This window comes from Centruroides vittatus, unplaced genomic scaffold, assembly GCF_030686945.1.
Source record: "Centruroides vittatus isolate TY-2023 unplaced genomic scaffold, ASM3068694v2 contig_301, whole genome shotgun sequence".
NCBI classification, from domain to species: Eukaryota; Metazoa; Arthropoda; class Arachnida; order Scorpiones; family Buthidae; genus Centruroides; species Centruroides vittatus.
The window spans coordinates 4,194,531-4,214,400 of record NW_027121927.1 but is presented as its reverse complement, the minus strand read 5'-3'; the positions used below and the strand labels follow the sequence as shown (position 1 = coordinate 4,214,400).

The window sequence follows — 19,870 nt, the reverse complement described above, 5'->3', positions numbered from 1 at the left end:
TGCATGCAATCCCGTAAAAAAAAAAAAAAAAGATAATGATTGCAAGTTAATAATATAAATTGTATTATTACACATTACCTGTTATGTATTGTATTGCATTTTAATTAAACATGTGAATTTGCTGATTTAAAGTAAGGCTTCGCAGACTTGAAATGTAAGGTACGATGAAAGTGATAAAATTAATTCTCAGAACAAATTTTCCCAAATTATAAATTAAAATGATTTTCGAGATTAACAGTAACAAAGGTAAGCATTTAAATTAAATTATAATTGTCCTATAAAATTAATTATGTTAAAATAGCAGAAAACAATAATACATTAACAATAAGTTTAAAGCAATAAAATAATTTCCGTTAAAAATTTTAATTTTATAATTCCAGATATCTTAAAGTTCATATCAAAATCACAACTACATCACTACTTACCACAGAATGATCAACTGACTGTTTACATCTTTTACTTGAGACTGATAACTTTCTTTTACGACGATTTTCTTTGTTACCACTTTCTCCATCTGTATATTTGAAGTATTTTTCGTCTACTTTATTTTCATCTAATCGTTTTTCCTCTTCCTCATTCAAATCCTTTAAAAGGAATTTAATTTGCCTGTATTGTTCTAATAATTCTTCAAAACTCACATCTGTCTCAGAATTTTGAGAAAAGTTTTTCACTTTTGCATCTGTCAAATGTTAAGAAATATTTAGATTCACTAAATTATTAAGATGCTAGAAAAAGTTTAAAATTCATCTTCTACCTAGAAAAAATCCTAAATGAGAAATCATACATTTTTATCATCAATAACTACTGATCCAGTCAGTTAGTACATTAATCAAATAAACCATGTTATCTTCATATTTCTGTTTATTTTAAATTATTTTACACATTAAAAGTTCAGAATAAAACTTGGTGTGATATAGTAGAAAATATATTTTAAATACTTTATCCCTCATCAACGTACAAAAATAAATAGTTAAAAAACTAACTTTAAAAAACTAAATGAACATGGCATTCATTTATTAAAATCTTATATCAATTGATGATGATATGCTGGTATGCTTGATTTATATTACTAGCAAATAATAAATATATAAATACAGTCTATTAAAAAGTATATTTGAAAAACAAAATGCCAAAACATAGAAAACATAAGGAAAACTTAATTAAAATGTAAAAATAGGTGCTTAAATAATAAGACATAATTAAAACATTTTACAGAATTTTATAAACTTGAATTTTATGCCAATTTTAATATCCAATTCTTCATAGTACATTCAAAAACTTAATTTAAATTGTGAGCAGCAGTTGACACTTGAGTAGAGTTCATATCAAATGAGTCTTGAAGAGAAATGAAAAAAACATTACTAGGAATTACTTAAATTTTCTTGTGCTCCAATAAAGCATGAATTGGTGTGACTGTTACTAAATTATAAGATAAAAAGATATAAAATATTGCAAAATATTTATTAAAAATTTTTGTATTGTTTTGATTTTAAGAATAAGATAATGCTAAAATTATACAGTAAGACTCCGTTTAACGCGGGGAATACGTTCCTAGACGACAAAGTGCTAAACGAAACAGCGTTAAACAAGGTCATTTTAACACAGAGTACATAGGGAAAGGGAAACACGTGACCAAAAATAAACAGATTTTACTTTAATTTTAAGTTATTTTTATATTAATTTGCATAATATATGCTAAATAACACACAAATATATGCACAGAAATGTAAAGTTCATTTTTTGTGACAAAGGTCTTGGCTCTTCTGAAATTCTTGTTTTTTGTGATAAAGTCATGTAGTTTCATTTGTCGCTTTCTTTTTCTTTCCTTAAGCAAATGTCAGTAGCAGGAGATCACATCCAAAATGCCTCGTCTTGCTTTTGCACTCCTTTCTAAACCTGGATCATTCACTACAATTTGATCAACAATTTCAGTTATCATTACCAAACTTTTACTAAAGAAATCTGTAGAGAAATTCTTTGGGTTTTTCATTTTCAGAATCACTATTTTTCAGTTCTACATGAATTCCTTATTCTGCCAGTTCTTAAAAATCGTCATTGGTAAGGCTCTCACCAGAAATCTGCAGTAACTCTTCAATATCTTGCTCGTCTACATCTCCTAGTCCTGCTGTATCGATTAGGTCAACTTAACAATAAAGTGAGAGGCTCTTCTCGTTTGAGAATTCTTGGATACCTCCAGCTATAACTTCTTCGACACTCCATTCGTGCATTTATCAGTTAATTCTTGCCAAGCGAAGTCGATATTGCATGTGGCATACATAATGTTATATTTTTTTCCAAAATTGCACCAAACAAACAGATTTAAGGAAAGTATAGCACTACGACGAATTGTCACCTTTTGCTGATTGGTTCATGTATGGGAATAATCATATTATATATGAATCAATCAACTGCCGCGTTAATTTGAATCAGCATAAATTTTGAACACTTTTTAATGCTTCGAGCAGACTGCATTATATCAAATCAGCATTTGATATATCGAGCAATCGAGCAGTCAAGGCAGTGTTAATCTAGGTCTTATTGTAATTACATATTTTTATATTGTTAGATTATAGTTTTATATAATTTATAATTTTACATATAACAGATGTGTCATATTGATTGTAGCCTGCAGCTTCAAAGTATTATTTATACTACAACATTTTTTAAATTTTTTAAATTTTTAATTATATTCTCCAGTTTCAGCTAAACTTGTATATTTATTCACAAAGTTACAAAATCTTTCTTCATTCTTCTATAGATAATTTATATATACATATACAGGGTGAGTCAAAAGTCTCTTGCACATTTTTCATTCCACAAGTACTGAAGATTGATATAGCTTTAGCACTTTTGGAATGAAAAGCATGCAAGGAATTTCTGACTCACCCTGTATCTACACACAACAATCTCCCTAGTATTATAATAGTATATCAACTAAGTCACTTAACAATAAACTGTGGCAAATATCACTCAAAATACTGGTAAATATACACTCCAAATATGGTACAGATTGTAGATGAAAGATTTGGTCCATTAGTGGCAGATTTCTATCATAATGGGGCCTGCTAATACAGATATACCTCGTCTTACATCAGTAATTGGTTCCAGGAGAGGCGACGTAAGTCGAAAAACAATTTACTTGCCGAATTTACTTGTGTAGTTTCAACTTACATCGTAAGTAAACGCCAATAATGGAGGAAACACCAATAATGAACACTTAAAGACTGCTAAATAAGACGACAACACAGAAACACAGATGTTTCCATGTTTTGTTCTCTAGGATTTATGATGATTATATTAACATTTAATGTAAATATACATATTTTAATATGATTTTATGTGCTTTTAACGCTTTTCTAGAAAAGCGTTAAAAGCACATATTACGACTTCAATGTTTGTGGCGGACTGATTTAAAGTCGAATAAGCTGACTTAAACTTGATTTTTATTTTTTCATATACTTTTTTGACAAAACATATAATTGGGAACAACGTAACTCAAGAGCGACATAACTTGAGGTATACCTGTATATGTAGATCTAATACAGCAATAATGTAACAATAAATAAATTTCTAAATTTATTTAATTTATTTATAGAAATTTATTTATAGAAATCTTCATTTCAATAGCATTTTACTGAAAACTTGGAAAATAATAATAAATGCATGAACAACAGTGATCAAAGTCATTAAGCTGTACAACATGACTGGCTGGTTAGTTGGTTATTTCTTAAAATCAGAATATATAAAATACTGTGTTTAAAATAATTTTGTGGATTACATTATATTTTTAAAGAAAATGAAAGCTCTTTGGAAACTTTTATTAATATTTTTCTTATCCTTAAAAATTAATATATTTATAATTGTTATTTAATTCTATTTGTTCGGCCTAGTATATTTAGTCTGATATTTCAAGAACTGAGGATGGACTGAATGCATCATTTTTTCAGTTGAATTTGCTTATTATAATTAAGATATTGTTACATCATCTAATGTTTTCAGAATCAGCAAGTCCCAAACAAATTAAACTTTTAAAACTTCACTTATAAGAAGAGTTTTAGTTATAATTATCATCTTTTTGAACTACAGTATCTGCTTTAACATATGGCTGATAATTTACAAGAAACTTAGAATTATCAGTCTTAACTAATGCTTGAAATGTAAAACATTACTCATTTGCTCACAGTATAGTACTTTAAATTGTAGTCATTTCTTACTTCAATTATATACTAGCTGTTGTTACTAATTACAAAAACAAATTATTATTAATTAATAATACAATAATAATAATTATAAATAAATAAATATTCAAGTTAAAACAAATTGTAAAAACTGTATAACAAGTTAACAAGTGTTTTGATGTCACAGTCAATATAACCAGAATTCATCCTAATTGGGAGTCTTATTTACTTATTACTCTTTATGTTATCAGTCAGTCATCATCATCACCAGTACAAGCAAAAAAACAAGCACCTGGTTATAAAACAAAATAAAATCTAAAAAAATGTGATCCCTACAGAAAGTTGGACTAATAATGTTGAAACAACAGGAGGAGGAGGAGGAAACTGATATAATAAACAGAAGACTGACTGGAATAACTTATCAAATTGAAAATTGTGTATCAGTAATATTTCAAAAGACTAAGACATAAAAAGAGTGAAGAGATTCAAATCATTGATCATTTGATAAATATCTCCAAAGAATAATGCTTTTGAAACTGGGATATTTTCCCATTAAACTGCTTTCAGAACTTATCTATTACCAATATAAAACCATATTAATTAATTCGGTAATTAATAAAGCAATAAAATACTTGTTACTCTTATAAGTTTTCACATTTTCAATTTCTGGCAAGTATATTTCTTACATTTTCACTTAATATTTAAGCTTTTAAACTAACATTACAAAACTTTCAGTCAAAGAGATCCAATAGAGCAGTGTTTCTCAAACTTTTTTGTCTGGTGGCACACTGAAATTATTAAACAAAATTCATGGCACCCTATTATTTTATTTATTTATTTATTTTATTTTTGCTTTTTTACGGTTAGTAAAGATATGAAGGATGAGAAGTCTTTGAAAAAAGTAAAAGTTTTTTAAAGTAAAGTAAGTTTATTTCCAAACAACACAAAAACATTCAAAACAAAAGTTATTATTATAAAGGTATCTGGTGATAAAATGTGAACTTAATGTGAAGTATGCACCTGATGGTGTTTGCATATTTCCTTGATATTAGGTCGTGTTTTTGAAAGACATACCCCCATCTCATTTTCAAGGGCCTTTAGTCTTTCTCTCTTCTTTGTTTTAATATTTACGAGTGTAGAGAATCCCACTTCACAGAGATATGATGTGTAAAACTGCAATAAAATATTAAGTGCTTTGAATCCTATATTTGGATACTCCTTCATAATTGTTATCCAAAATGAATTCAGACTCATTTCTGAATGCTTCAATCTTAACGTATGATTGTTACGTATATTAATTAATTCTTCGGCTTCTGCAAGACTGAACTTACTTATTTCTAATGTTGTCTCTACAAAAGGATTTCGAATCCAGTCATACAGATCAACTGATATGTCAGGGAAATAATGGTTAATTTTTTCTTCTAACGACGTTAAATGACTGTAAATAAGTTTTTGCAAATCTGTATTGTTATATTTTCCTTTGGCAACTTGAATAAACATTTCTACATTATTTGCATTTACTTTTATCTTCCACATTTTGATTTTATCTTTAAAAGCTTTAATTTTATCTACAGATGTTAAAATATTTTTATTTCTACCTTGCATGCTTGAGTTTAACTTGTTCAGGTGATCAAATATGTCTGTTAAATAAGCTAGTTTGGAACACCAAGAATCATTTTGTAATAATACACAAAATTCTGGTTTGTTTTCATGTTGAAAAAATATTAATATTTCTTTTAAGTTCAAAAACACAATTTAATATGCAACCTTTCGAAAGCCATCTCATATCAGTATGAAGAAGCAGGTTATGATGATGAGATTGCATCTCTTCACATAGTTTTGCAAATATATGCAATTTTAATGGTCTAGCTTTAATATGATTAACCATTTTAATGATTTCTTCTAACTCTTTTGAGTTCAGGGCCTATTGTCTTTGCTACCAATGATTCACGATGAATGAAGCAGTGAGTTGTTACAATGTTTTCGTTTTCCTTTTTAGCGTATGAAACAAATCCTTTTATTGTTCCAATCATTGAAGGGGCGCCATCTGTGCATGCATACACCCACGCAAGATTTCCAAGATAGACCATTTGTATTAAAATATGTGTTTATGATATCAAGAACATCTTTTCCCGTTGTAGTTTTTTCAAATTCCTTGCAGCATAAAAATTCTTCCAAAATTTCATCTTCTTCAATAAATCGAGTGAAAGCAAGCAAGTGTGCTTTACCACCGATATCAGTTGACTCATCCAACTGCAAACTAAATAATTTTGATTCGATTATTTTATTTATAACTGATTTTTCAACATCAACTGATAGATCACTAATATGTCTACTCATAGTGTCATTTGACAAAGGAACCTTTTTTATTTCTTCTTCTGCTTCATCACCAAAAATTGTTCTCACAATTGCTGTATAGGCCGGGCGAATCAAAGTTTCGCCAATAGTATGAGGCTTCATTTCTCTCGCGATTATTTCTACGACTAAATAACTGGCTTCTCGAACACGGTCAGCAATTGTATATTTTTTTACAAAACTTTTACTTTGTTTTTCTTGTAATTTCATCAGATCTTTGAAATATTCAAGAGGTTTCTTACACAAGTGATCATGTTTTGTGGAGAAGTGTCGCAATAGTTTACTGGGAACCATAGCTTCATTTGATAAAACCAAACCACACACAATACATTTTGGTCTGGGAATTAATTTATCACCACACCAGGTAAATCCCATTTTTAGGTAACTGTCTTGATATACGCGAGTTTTTACGTTCTTTTTTAATGCAACTTTAATGCATACAAAAACTTATTGTTTCTGTTTCTTTTGTTTCAATAGTGCTTGTTTGTTGCTCAATGTTAAAAATAGTCAAATCTTCACTAATAGAGCTCTCAATTTTTGATGGTTTACTAGTGCTAATTGATTCCTTAGCTTTGCTACCAATAACCACTTCTTGATCATTAGAATCTTCACGTTTTCTTTTTTTAATGAAAAAATTATTCATGATATTGAACGACATAATTAACTTCAATATTTTATTATAAAATTTAATTACAAGTTAATAATTTATTTTTTCTTGCTGTAAAAAAGAAAAATATTTGTATATGATGTTTTTGCGTTATTGTCTGAACATATAGCAATAATAAAAACAACTACTTACTGCATTCAACGCATTTATATTGCACTTCTACTCGCTGCAGGAACAAAAGAACAGACAAGTAGTAACTAGTTCGTATTTTTTTCTGCCATTTATGTGTCGCCAATTACCGAGTCACTGAGACAAGTGGCGACGTAACAAAATTAGTAAAAAAAACAATATTCATTTTTTATAATTGTTTTATTTATTTACTTAATTTAATACTTTAATTCAATTATTTTAAGTAATTTTAATTTAATTATTTAAAAATTTTGCGGCACCCTTGTGGCACCCTTTTTGAGAACCACTGCAATAGAGGCTTAAGCACTTTTAACTGACCAAAAATAAGATTTGTTTGAATTTCAATACAATTTATAACAGCAAATATGGTTTATTGGACCATTTGTAATGCAGCTGTCTTGCACATGTTAATGAAAGATTCTTATTAAATATTCAAAGATTTTTTGGGAAGCAATTTGAAAAAATTGTAGACCTATAAATTCCCATTGTCATCCATCAGCTGTCTGTCCTTCCTTAATCTCGGAGTTAGATTGATGAAAGTCGAGACCAGATGTGGAAAGCATAGGGGCAGGATGCTCCAATTAACTATATACAAACTTCCAGTTTGCACTAGAAGTCATATTATTTCAATTAAAACATTTTTCCCTGAAAGGAGTTAGATAGATGACCGGCATAACACTATTGTTAGCAGTAGTAGTATGGTGTGAAGGGGCAAGACTACTAATTTGAGGTGGAGAGCATATATTTTAAATTAAATAAATTAAAAATTACAGCCTGGCATTTTGACAATGTCATAAATAATTGCTCGTAATTTTTGAATTAGCTCCTCTTTGGGTTCTTCTGGATCTGTGGCTGCTTAAATTACTTATTTTTATCTAGGTTGATTCAAATAATAAAATAAACACTTCTCTATTAGACTATATTTTACATTTGTTTTTCACTTTATTCTGTAGCATTATTTTTGGATCATTCTATTTATTCTATTTATGTCACTTAGCAGTAATGGCAAAAATAGCTTCACATAAAATATCAAACTCACTTTTCAAAAAACAAAAATTCTACAAAACAAGAAAAGTTCATTCATAAAAATAAAGCATCAATCTAACTGCAATCAAAAGCAACAACCGTTTGATCAAGTCACAAAAGATTTTTCTCAATAATTCTATGGCAATATAAAGGAACTGGGTCTAATAAATAAAAAAATCTACAAAACCTTTGTATCTTCAATTGTAAAATTTATTATTATTAGTGACTAACGTTTTCGATCTGAAACAGATCATTGTCAGGTTTGAATACACAACAAAAATAGAACATACTAGGTTAAAAACTTGGAACAACCAATAAACAAATACATAATGTAATTAGATATAAAATAAAAATAAAAAAAGAAACATCAGCAACAATTTTTTAAAATTAACAAAAAATTAAAATAAAATTATTATTTAAAATTAAAGCATATTTATAATCAATATTTATAATCCATGTTTATCGTCAATTTGGGGGTAATTGTTTTTCACATAAATATTGCCATGCTTTAGACAGAGGCCATTCTTTAAAGTTGATGTTATTTCCTCTTATTACTGATTTGTGAATTTCCAGGGCCTCAAGGATTCAGATATATTCTATGTTGTGGCATTGTTTGATAATACATGCATTCTTGAAGTCTACTTCCACATTCTGTTCACAGGCAAACATGGCGAGGGCAATAGTTAGCTTTTTTTGCTTAATGTCATATCTGTGTTCCTGTAGATGCTTATGGAGTGAGTGTCTAGTAGTGCCAATGTATTCAAAGCCTCTATTACATCTATTGTCTGAAGATGATCTGTTTAAGATTGAAAACGTTAGTCACTAATAATAAATTTACAACTGGAGATACAAGGGTTTTGTAGACTTTTTATAAGATTTTTCTCTCTGCTTGAAACTAATCCTGTTACAGTTGTAGAACATCCATATATAAACTTAAAATCAAATGAAACTATAGATATGCAAGTCCACAAGACAGTCTGCTCCAAAATTTTTCCTTTCCCTTTTAGTTTGGCCAAAAATAAGGACTTATTACTAGTAAATTACTAGCAATTTTTAAATTTTGACTCTAAATACAAAAATTAGCACACTAGGATTGTTTAGGATTGTTCACTTATTAGTGAGTTTGCAACAAAACAATCACTAGTGCACAATGTCCAATTGAATTCCTTTTGATCTGTTCTGAAAAGCAACAATTTTGTTATCTAAAAAATAAAGCATTTTTTCATTTTTTAGTTGCCAAGATTAAAAAGTTGCCAGTGCAAGTATCCACATCTATTTTGTAAACTAAAACTCACTATTTCACTCTACAAATTATGGGTAAACAAACAACTTGCCAAACTGCCCAGCACAGTGCTGTAATACAATACATTAAAAATTGAAAAGAACTGTGAAGAAATATTTTTAATAATTTAAAAGATAAATGACATTATTACTTTCACAGTTTAAATAAAAACATTTGATGCTTCTATCTTTAATGTATAAAAATGTAAATGTATATAAAAGTGCATACAAGTAAATATTTGGCTTTATGCCTTAATTTTTACCAAATTTATTGATATTTTTTATATCAAATTACCAGTTTATTTACATATGAATTTTTAACTGATTACCAGTAATGCAATTCCAAGACCAAATACATCCAAAATTAACTCTTAGTTTTTCAAATATTCCTGTCAATGCTCTTAGCAAGATTATTATAATCTGAATGCTATATTCATTTAGTAAACAATTAAATTTTGCTGTAGTGTACCATGTAGTGTCAACTGTATACATTAAAGCAAGCAATGACCTTATACTGATAATACATATCCATGGGCAGATGGGTCTTGTTCAAGCAGTGCAGGAAATATAAAGATCAGTGCCTAAAAATATAAAGGATTGGACCTATATGCACCTCTGGAAATTTCTCATCCATCCCACAATATACATATAAGTATTTGGTTAAATTTACCTATGGTGGACAAAATGGCGCCTCGTCTCTGATTCCAGCAAACAGTGGGGACGCACATTCTAACCTAACCTAACTTAACCTAACCTATTCTAATAAATTACCATAATTATTACCAACCAAATTATTAGAATAGGTTAGGTTAGAACGTGCATCCCCACTGCTTTCTTCTATTTGCTGGAATCAGAGATGAGCCGCCATTTTGTCCACCATTGGTAAATTTAATCAAGTATTTTTTCCTAACCTTTATAAAAAACATTAATTTTAAAGTTTTTAGGATCTTGTTCCAATTTTTGTTTATTTTAAATTTTCATTAAGTTTTATAAATCATTCATCATGACAGGAAGCTAGTTTTGAAGACAAATATGAAAGACCATTCTTAGGGCCACAATTCCTTCAATTTATTTGAATGACAAACTTTAGCGCAGTACCAATAGTAATCTGAAAGAGAAAATCTTGCTAATTCGTACATTAAAATAGTAAAATCTTTACACAACTCCTCACTTACCTTTTATAAAGTTACTAGCATAATTACTCATATAATTTTTTTGAATACTTTATATCAATGAAATTAAACCGATATCAATCTAGCATTTTATACAAAAAGGATACTACTAGCATGTCCACGCATGTCACAAAATTTTGGCAATCTTCTCTTATTTAAGTAAGGTATTGACGGATAATTTCTAGGCATATGTTTAAATCTAATCCTGTTATTGGCGAAGTAAGGACGTCTAATAACAGGCTGTAAATTACCAGTCACGGCATTAAACCTACTACAAGAATCTCTCGAACCATAAAAACTGGGTACATTTTTAAATCCAAAGAACTGATTTCTATTGCGATAACCTTGTTTTACTAAATATTGGGGTCTTTTTGGTCCAAAAGGTGGTTTATTTACAAATGAATTCGATTCGACCTTTTTATTTGAAGAATCTCCTTGATCATTAACGGCAGATAGAGGAGAATTTTTACATTTCTCATCTTGATCTTCACTTATTTCACCTTCTTCCAATTCGCTTTCTTCCTTCTTGCTTTGGGAATTTTCCATTTTTTCAATTATATTTATTGGAGTTATATATGCAAGAAACGTCCCTTTACTTTCACATTATCCTTTTTGGTCGTTCGAAATCGTTAATTTTAACGATAATAACGTCACTCTATTTAAATGACTCAACTTATGGCGAAATATCATCAACATTCCATCGAACCTAATCTCGCTACAAAATGAAAACTGTTTGCTGTGAAGTGTTGCCATCCAGTTTTTTAATTTTACTACGAATTGTAAAATATAATTTTATTTATAGATATTTGATTTGATTTATTTATTTAATAAAATATAAAATTAATATGATTTTTAGTTAATGTTAAATTTTTCATCTTTCTCTTTTGTAATTATCTTCTGTGATTTGGTCCATCTGGATATGTCGGGCACCGTCCTTCACCACCCGGCCGCCTTTTTTTTTTTTTTTTAACTCTTTCCGCGTAGGCACTAAGAGGGCCTCTTTTAGTAGGCCCATTATGGGTTCGGCCAGGCCCACAATGGGGCGACCGGGTGGTGAGGGACGGGGCCCGACATATCCGAACGGACCACCCCCCGAAAAATTCCTGGGGATTATTCGACCCGTTCGGATTCGATCCCGGGTCCCCCAGAGCGGTAGGCTGTCACCTTTACCGCTCGGCCGTCCGGCCGTCACCCGGCCGCCCTGTCGTGGGCCTAACCGAATCCATAATGGGTTTGCTAAAAGACGGCCTCTTAGTGTCCACAGGGCGGAGAGTTAAAAAAATATATACAGTATATCTTCTTGAATATGAGATTATCTATATATATAAAATTACATGTCCTGACACAGTTACCATGGTACACAGAAAATTTGGCACACAGTTAGAATACGTCATAAAAATGCACGCTAAGAAGGGATTTTTCGAAATCCCCCCGCGGGGAGAGGAAAAAGGATTAAGCCTTAACCTGAAGAACGGCTTCTACTGTACTATTTTTAGATGCGATTTTTTGTTTTTGATAGTAATAACTTAATCGTTTGCCCGAGCAACGCCAGGCTCATTTGCTAGCTGTGGCTTAGCGTAGTGGGGGCGGCAAAATTTTAAAATAAATATTAATAATACAATACACTTGTACAATATACAATAATGATGATTGTTTTTGCCGAAAAGTTCTATAGAATTACTGTTTATTTTAGTCTTTTAAATTGAGATACCTAAATAAGGGGGCGGCGAATTTTCCTCCGCCCTGGGCGGCTGACACCCACGCTACACCACTGTTTGCTAGTATATCATAATTTAGATAATTTATTATTTATTGATAATTATAGTTTTATCAGATACTTAATTAATATAATCCATCAAGATTTATTCGACTTTTGATGAAAATAATAATTCAACGAGCGGTCTCGAGTCGGAATTGATCCGACTTCGGATCTCTCGTAAATGTAAGTTTCTTATTATGTTGTTTCTTTTTCTCGAGTTTCTATAAGATTAAGCAATACAGTTATTGAAGAAATTGCTTATTTAATGTTAGGGTTTCCAACTTCCTCCATTGAACTGTCTTGCTCCCGTCTTGCTTTTGTCAATAGTGTCCTTCTTTTGGTTACAATTTAAATCGTTTCTGTCTGTTTAATTTTACTTTATTGTCTCTAAAATATTACTGGCAGATGACGTATGAGGTTAGATTTATAGAATAAATCACAGTGAGATTTTCAGCTGGTGCGAGCTCTCGCGTCGTCTCCTCATAGCAAAGAAACTGTCATGGAAGGCGAGACGTTGACTTTTTTTGTTTTTTTCTTTAGATACAGGCCTACCGAGTGTCACCCCTACACGGGTGAACGTGTAGGGGTGACACTCGGGCCGCCCCCACCGCCCCCTAGCTACGCCTATGGTTGCGTGTACTGTACAACAGTTGGTAATACAGTAATTCTAACATTCAGTTTAAAACCCTGTTATTTAATGTATAATTTATAGTTAATCAACAAGTTTTTATAATAAACTATTTTGTTCTAAATGTTTTTCATTGTACAATGTCTGTGCAATGTCCTCTTCTTTTGTATAAAAAAGTTGGCAATTCTATTTGATGCATAATTGTGACGTAGTATATTAAAAACAAAAATTAAATCTAGTGACAAATATACATGAATTCAATAGTGATTAAAAAGTATGGATGACTTTTGTTTTCTGTAAGTCCCATTATTTTTTTCACATTCTTTGCTACTAGATTGGTTTGGTTTACATTATTTGATTACGGCAACACGACACATAGGCTACCTGCCGAGGGAAGAATGCCTCCCGGAAAACTGGCCCTTTTTCTTTTAATTTATTAATTATTTCCGTCCTGTGGGCACTAAGAGGGCCTCTTTTACAAGCCCATTACGGGTTCGACCAGGCTCCACAATGGAGCGGCTGGATGGTGAGGACAGGTCGAACGGACCACCCCTGAAAATTCCTGGGGATTTATCGATCCGTCCGGATTTGAGCCCGAGTTCCCCAGAGCAGTAGGCTGCCATCTTGATCGTTCGGCCATCCGGCCGGGAAACTGACCCTTATTTAGATGTTACCAGCACCAGATTAACCAATAGACAAATAAGACAAATGTCTAAAGCCCGTAATTCGGAGGGGACCGGCTTCAGTACAGGAAAAATAAATAAATACACAAGAAATTTTAAACAATTTTTAAAATTTATTATGATTTATGTTTTAAATAAATCTTTAATAATATAAAATATTTATGTTGTCATTTTTAAATAATACTAATAAATGTCATCATAATAATAAATTGATAAAGTAATAAAATCGGATTCGGTGCTACATACTGTACCAGTGTATAGTGTACTGTACATGACAACTACAAATATGCATACTGTACATGTATTATATTATTGTTTGTATTCTCTATTATTAATAAAAATTTTAAGTGACACATTATTTCAGATTTTTTTAGAAGCAACTTATTTAAATGAGGCTCAATTTATATTTTGTCTAGGCCCATTAGAAGCTTAATCTGGTACTGGATTCATGCCAGATTCTCAATATCAGATGACTGTACAGAGAATTCTGTTCTAAAGCTTGGACTTACGATTTGATAACTGATTATAACAGTGAACACAGTAAGACTGTACTAGACGTATAGTACAGTCCAATACAGTTACTAATCAACTTATTTAAATGGGGCCACAATTTAAATTTTGTCTAGGGCCCGCTAGAGGTTTAATCCGAGACTGGGGTGTTACTAACATGAAGATAACCCGGAAAACTCCACGTGGTCGTGGGTTCGCTTCTCCGCCAACGTAGAGTTGGCGGAGAAGCCACGACCAATTACAGTGTTTAATGATTTTATCCACTTGGCTACTGGTGGGCTTTCTTTGCTACTACACAATTTGTTTACGCTGTAAAACTCATTTTCAAATGAAGTACATGAATATATACAGTATTATTAAATCATAAAGTTTCTAAAAAATAAAGGGTTTTTACAGTTTATTATTGTAATTCCTGTAATTAATTTTTTTCAGGACTCCGCGCTCAGGTCTGGACACTGAGTTGGCTAGTGGTATTCTTCTTTTGGGATTTCACAATAAGGTAACTATATCCATTCAAATATTGATGGCCGGATGGCCGAGTAGTTAAGGCGCTAGCCTGCTGCTTTGAAGAACCGAGAATGAATTTGAACGAGTTGAAAAACCCTAAATTTTTCGGGGAGTCCGTCCTGCATATCCCTCAACACTCGGCTGCCCATTGAAGTCCGGCCGAATCCACAATGGATCTTGATATATATATTTATATATATATATATATATAAGGCCCTCCTCCTCGACTGCGTAGTGAAGGACGGAGCTGACATATCCAGAAAAGTGAGGATGGATCTCCCGAAAAATTCCTGAGGTTTTCGACCCCGGATTAGCCCGAGCGGTAGGCTTCCACCTTTAACCGCTCGGCCATCCGGCCGTCAATAATAGGAATTTTATAATTTACGAATCTTATATTCGACATTTTAACTAACACTCTGTTTTAGTTTATTGAAAAGAAATTAGAGAAGGTTCTAAAATTAATTACTGTTATAAAATAGAAAATGACATGCCGCGATAATAGAAAATAACCGTGGAATCAAAAGAAATATTCAAAAAATCATTTTCCTCTGGATTTAGAATTTATAACACCAGATGGCGGCATAATCAAAAGTCGTATCATTTGCGCCCACTCGAAATACTAATATAAATACATTTAAAAATTGAAATAAAACGATAGAATAGTGATAATAATGCACTTATTGATTTCTGTATTTATTTTTAGACAGATTCCAGCTCTAAACAATTTGAATCATGAACAGATTTTTTTCGAGTCACACACACACACACACATTATCTAGTTTTCTTTCTCTAGTCATTTTATACCTTTATAATCCAGTCATTCTCTTAGGAGTAATTTGGTAGGCTTATATATCTATAGATAATTCTTTCGAATCATTTTTCATTCAATCAACGAATCAAATACGATATTTCCGTTTTGATTACTTGAAGTAAACCACTATCTTTTGAATTTTGGTTTTCGATCACGTGTTCGTTTCTTGTCTTACACCACTACTCATCCACTATCATGGAAACGGTAAAATCAAAACTTTTAATTTTATAAAGGACCAATCTTCAAAGGCACACGTTGTTCCTAAAAAAAGTGAGAAATTGTTATCTTTTAATAAAATTCTATCTAAAGTTATCCAACTAGGTTTCTAAATTAGCCGAAACTCCAAACACTTGAAATAGTGATCATTGCTTATGGGTGAGAAATGCATCTTCAAAAACTATAAGCCAAGCATAATGATATATAAATACACCTCAATATCAGAGATGATCCTCTGGACATGGTTTCGACAATTTTTACATTAAGACATTTCTCAGAATTTAGAGTAGGAATTTTATAGTAAACTAAAAGAGGTGAGATGTACAGGTACAGTACATTTCATATTAATCCCATGTTTTGATATATCATATTTTGCTATTGAAAAGAAAGGGTAGACTAATGTAATTCCTATTAATATGGGCACGTTGAAGATTTCGTTAAAAATAAATTTATTTAATAATAAACAGGTAATTGATATATATTCTTCACATCAAGAAATCAAAAAGATTCATGAATATAGTTTTATCATGAATTCAGTTTTATCATAAAAAAGTGATTAGCGAAACGTCTTCAATAATCCAATGAAAAAAACTATGATTCAGATTCATTGATTTAGTCTTAGTGCTATATAATCTTCAAGCTGACCCTTTCTGGAGGGGAACGGAGACTTTGAAATAACAAACCTTGAAAATTTGTTCTTATTTGATAACAGGGACATTTGTGAAATACTTTATTCTAAAATTAAAACTGAAAATAAGAAAATCAAAGACTATGCAGTAAAGTATCTTTAACTATGAAAAATTAGTTGAAAATCGCAAACAATTAAGCATGTAGGCTAGATGATATTGTAAAAAAACAAAATATCAATTATTATTCTAAGCTTTAACTTAAAATTCTGGATTATTTGTAATCCAAAAATATAGAAGGTAAAATCATCATAAAGCAAAGTATAATTCAAGAATAACTTGACTTTCGGTGACAATTGGAAGTTCATATATAGTTAATCGGGGCCTCCTTCCCCTACGTTTTCCACATCTGTTCTCGATTTTCATCTAACTAACTCCGTTCTCGAAATTAAAGAAGGACAGACAGACAAAAGAAAGTGGGAATTTATAGGTTTACAATTTTTTTTCAAATTGCAGCCCAATAATTTCTGAATTGCCATAAATTCCATTTTAATATTATAATTTTTAAATCAGTTAAAGAACTTTATTTAGAAAGACTTCTCAAAGCGATTATAAACTCTATAGTAGCAGAGATGTGCATAGTGTTCCAGATCACAAGTGTATTTACATGAAAGGTGGATTATCAACATTTTATCATATTTACTATGTTATCATGTATACATTTTCAAATGTTCCTCTTTAATATTGTTTGAGTGAATGATTTGCTTGAAAAAATTTAATTTTTTATGACCTTTCAGTTACAGAAGAAAAGAATGTCGAAATAGAAAAAGAAGAAGAATATGTTTAATAGAATAAACAATTAATTATATTCCTTTAATTAAAAATAAATTCTAAATTAAACTCGGAGAATTATATAATACTCAAAACTTGATCGTCCAACCAAATTGTGCTCGAGGCTTTGCATTAATTCTCATGATTTAGGGCTAATTTAGTACTGAATTTTCATATCTGCCAGTTTGAAAATGAAAATATAAAAATATCTATTTAGTAAAGGGATTATTTTTATTCGATGATCGATCGAAAACAATCGGAACATACATCTCAGCGATCTCGATCGATCATCAACTATAAAGACCACTTGAAGTCGGTCGAAAATTGATATATTCGTGTTCGTTTGATTGGGTGTTGTGCGCTTTAGCGTCAATATAACGCCACTCCTTTATTCTAACAATGGGCGAAAGTAACCTGACGTCAGATTGACGTAAAAAGGGTGTACATCTCAAACCAACAAACAAATATGCATTCTGTTTGCTGTTTTCCTGATAATTTATTCAATAAAAGTAAAAATTAATTACAAAATAATGTTTAGCTATTTTCAGTTCTAAATTAATATACAGTATTTTTAATATACGAAACTCAAAAATCCGGTATAGAAAAATTTTAGAGTAACTTTATTTTATGAATAATTAATTTTAAAAAATTATAGTAATAAACTAGACTATTCTAAAACTAAAGATTATTTATTTTTGAAATAAAAAATTTTGGTCGACAAAGCGACCTTGTATGAGAACAAGTTCAATTAATGTAGCATTTTTTAAATTAAATATTACTTTGAAATTTCGTATAGAATTTTAGTTATAGTTAGTGCTTTAAATAATTTTGAATATTTTTTCCTTTTCTAATTCAACACAACGCTATCTGTTAAAGTATTACCTCGTTTAACGACTGTAGGCTTGTAGTCCCTGATTTTACTAGTAAATTTTCAATTGTGTGATACAACATTCTGAATCGTTTGTTTGTCGATCTTGTGTAATATTTATACAATTAAAATCATTTCTAGGAACATAATCTAAATTTATAACGTTGTTTAAATGGCTCGCTTTACGACGGGGTTTCAGTAGCCAATTACAATCAATCTTAAAGCGGGGTAAAACTTTTTAAATATTTGAATTTAATATAAATTTTCCAAAAATTAAATTTAAATGAATTAGCTTCTTAAATGCGTTGTATTAATTAGATCCGAAATAATTATTAATTATATGTTATAAAGTAATATTTATTTTATTTTAAAGTTATATTTTCGTTATTTTTAATAAAAAATATTATTAAATCTCCTGAATATTTTTTATATAATTGAAACTAAATTAGAACTAGTTTAGAAGTCAACTAAACCAAATAAAATAATTTTATCAGAAAAAAATTCATTCTGAATTATCAATTACAATAACAATTACAATCAATTACAATTACAATATACTAAATAATTTGTTATAATTTTTGCAAGTTGCTTTCAATTCTTTATTTTAAAAATTGGCTGAATGCCTATAAATAATACAATTAAAATAAATAAGACGTTCAATTACATTTTTAGAAAATATTTACCCTAAACTAAAGTTGTATTTTAATATTTTCCACTAAATTAAATTATATAAAATCCATGTCTGAGAGGTTTTCAGAAGAGTTTTTATGTAAAAAAAACTTGAGAGATTTTTTTGGTTATTTCTTAAATTATTATTATTTTTTATCTATTCTATTCACAGTGTTTTGTCTGTGTTTTTAGTTATTAAAGCTTGTATTTAAGCTTATGTATACGCTGTATATAGGCTATATATCCGCTATACTTTGTAATTTGATATATAATTTATATGTAATCGAAGTTTGATTGTATATATATATATAGCCTATAGATTATAGACGGTCAAACTTCGATATATTGCCACTATTGGAGGAAACGTGACTATATAAATAAATTACCTATATTTTCATGTTCCTACGAAAACAGGAATATAATTTTCGTGTTCCTGTGGCAGTCCTTAATAGATCCTTACAGATTAATCTTTAAGTTATTAATATAATGTGACAAGTACTGTACATTCGCGATCACAAATAATATTAAAGATGTTTTCATTATATTGAAAAATGCCATAAATCTTAAGACATTATAGTTGTTAAGTTCATGAAAGTTGCATTTGTAATTTCTTTCATTAATTGAAGCAAAAGTGGATATCAACCACCAATAAGATACTTTAACAACTAAAGAATATTCGGAAAATCGTGGTTAAACTATTAATAATAGATTCTTACCTAAATGTGTCGCACAGAACTGTAAATGTGTAATAAATCAATATTCTGTTTCTATAGATTTAATCTAATCCTTATAAAGAGTAATGATTTTAAAACTTGAGTGAATTTTTAATCATGCCTTATTTAAGTTACCGTAGTCTTATGAGGTAAACGTACTGTACCACGAGCAATTATTTATTGTGACATCGTTACAATGCCGGGCTGCAATTTTTAATTTATTTCATTTAAAATATATGTT

General features: G+C 30.1%; 1 protein-coding gene across 2 annotated transcripts in view; it reads right to left on the bottom strand.

Annotated features, from left to right (window-relative positions):
- LOC136972786 (zinc finger C3H1 domain-containing protein-like) overlaps positions 1-11,632 on the bottom strand; it is a 92,945-nt gene extending 81,313 nt beyond the window's left edge. The window contains exons 1-2 of one of the 2 annotated variants that reach the window (XM_067267430.1): positions 10,916-11,632; positions 426-679 (exon numbers count right to left, since the gene is read on the bottom strand). In XM_067267430.1, coding sequence (XP_067123531.1) covers positions 426-679; positions 10,916-11,354 — 693 coding nt within the window. In that variant the 5' untranslated portion in view covers positions 11,355-11,632. The remainder of the gene's footprint in view (positions 1-425; positions 680-10,915) is intronic. The other variant, XM_067267431.1, reaches the window with a different exon arrangement.
- Positions 11,633-19,870: the final 8,238 nt, after the last annotated feature.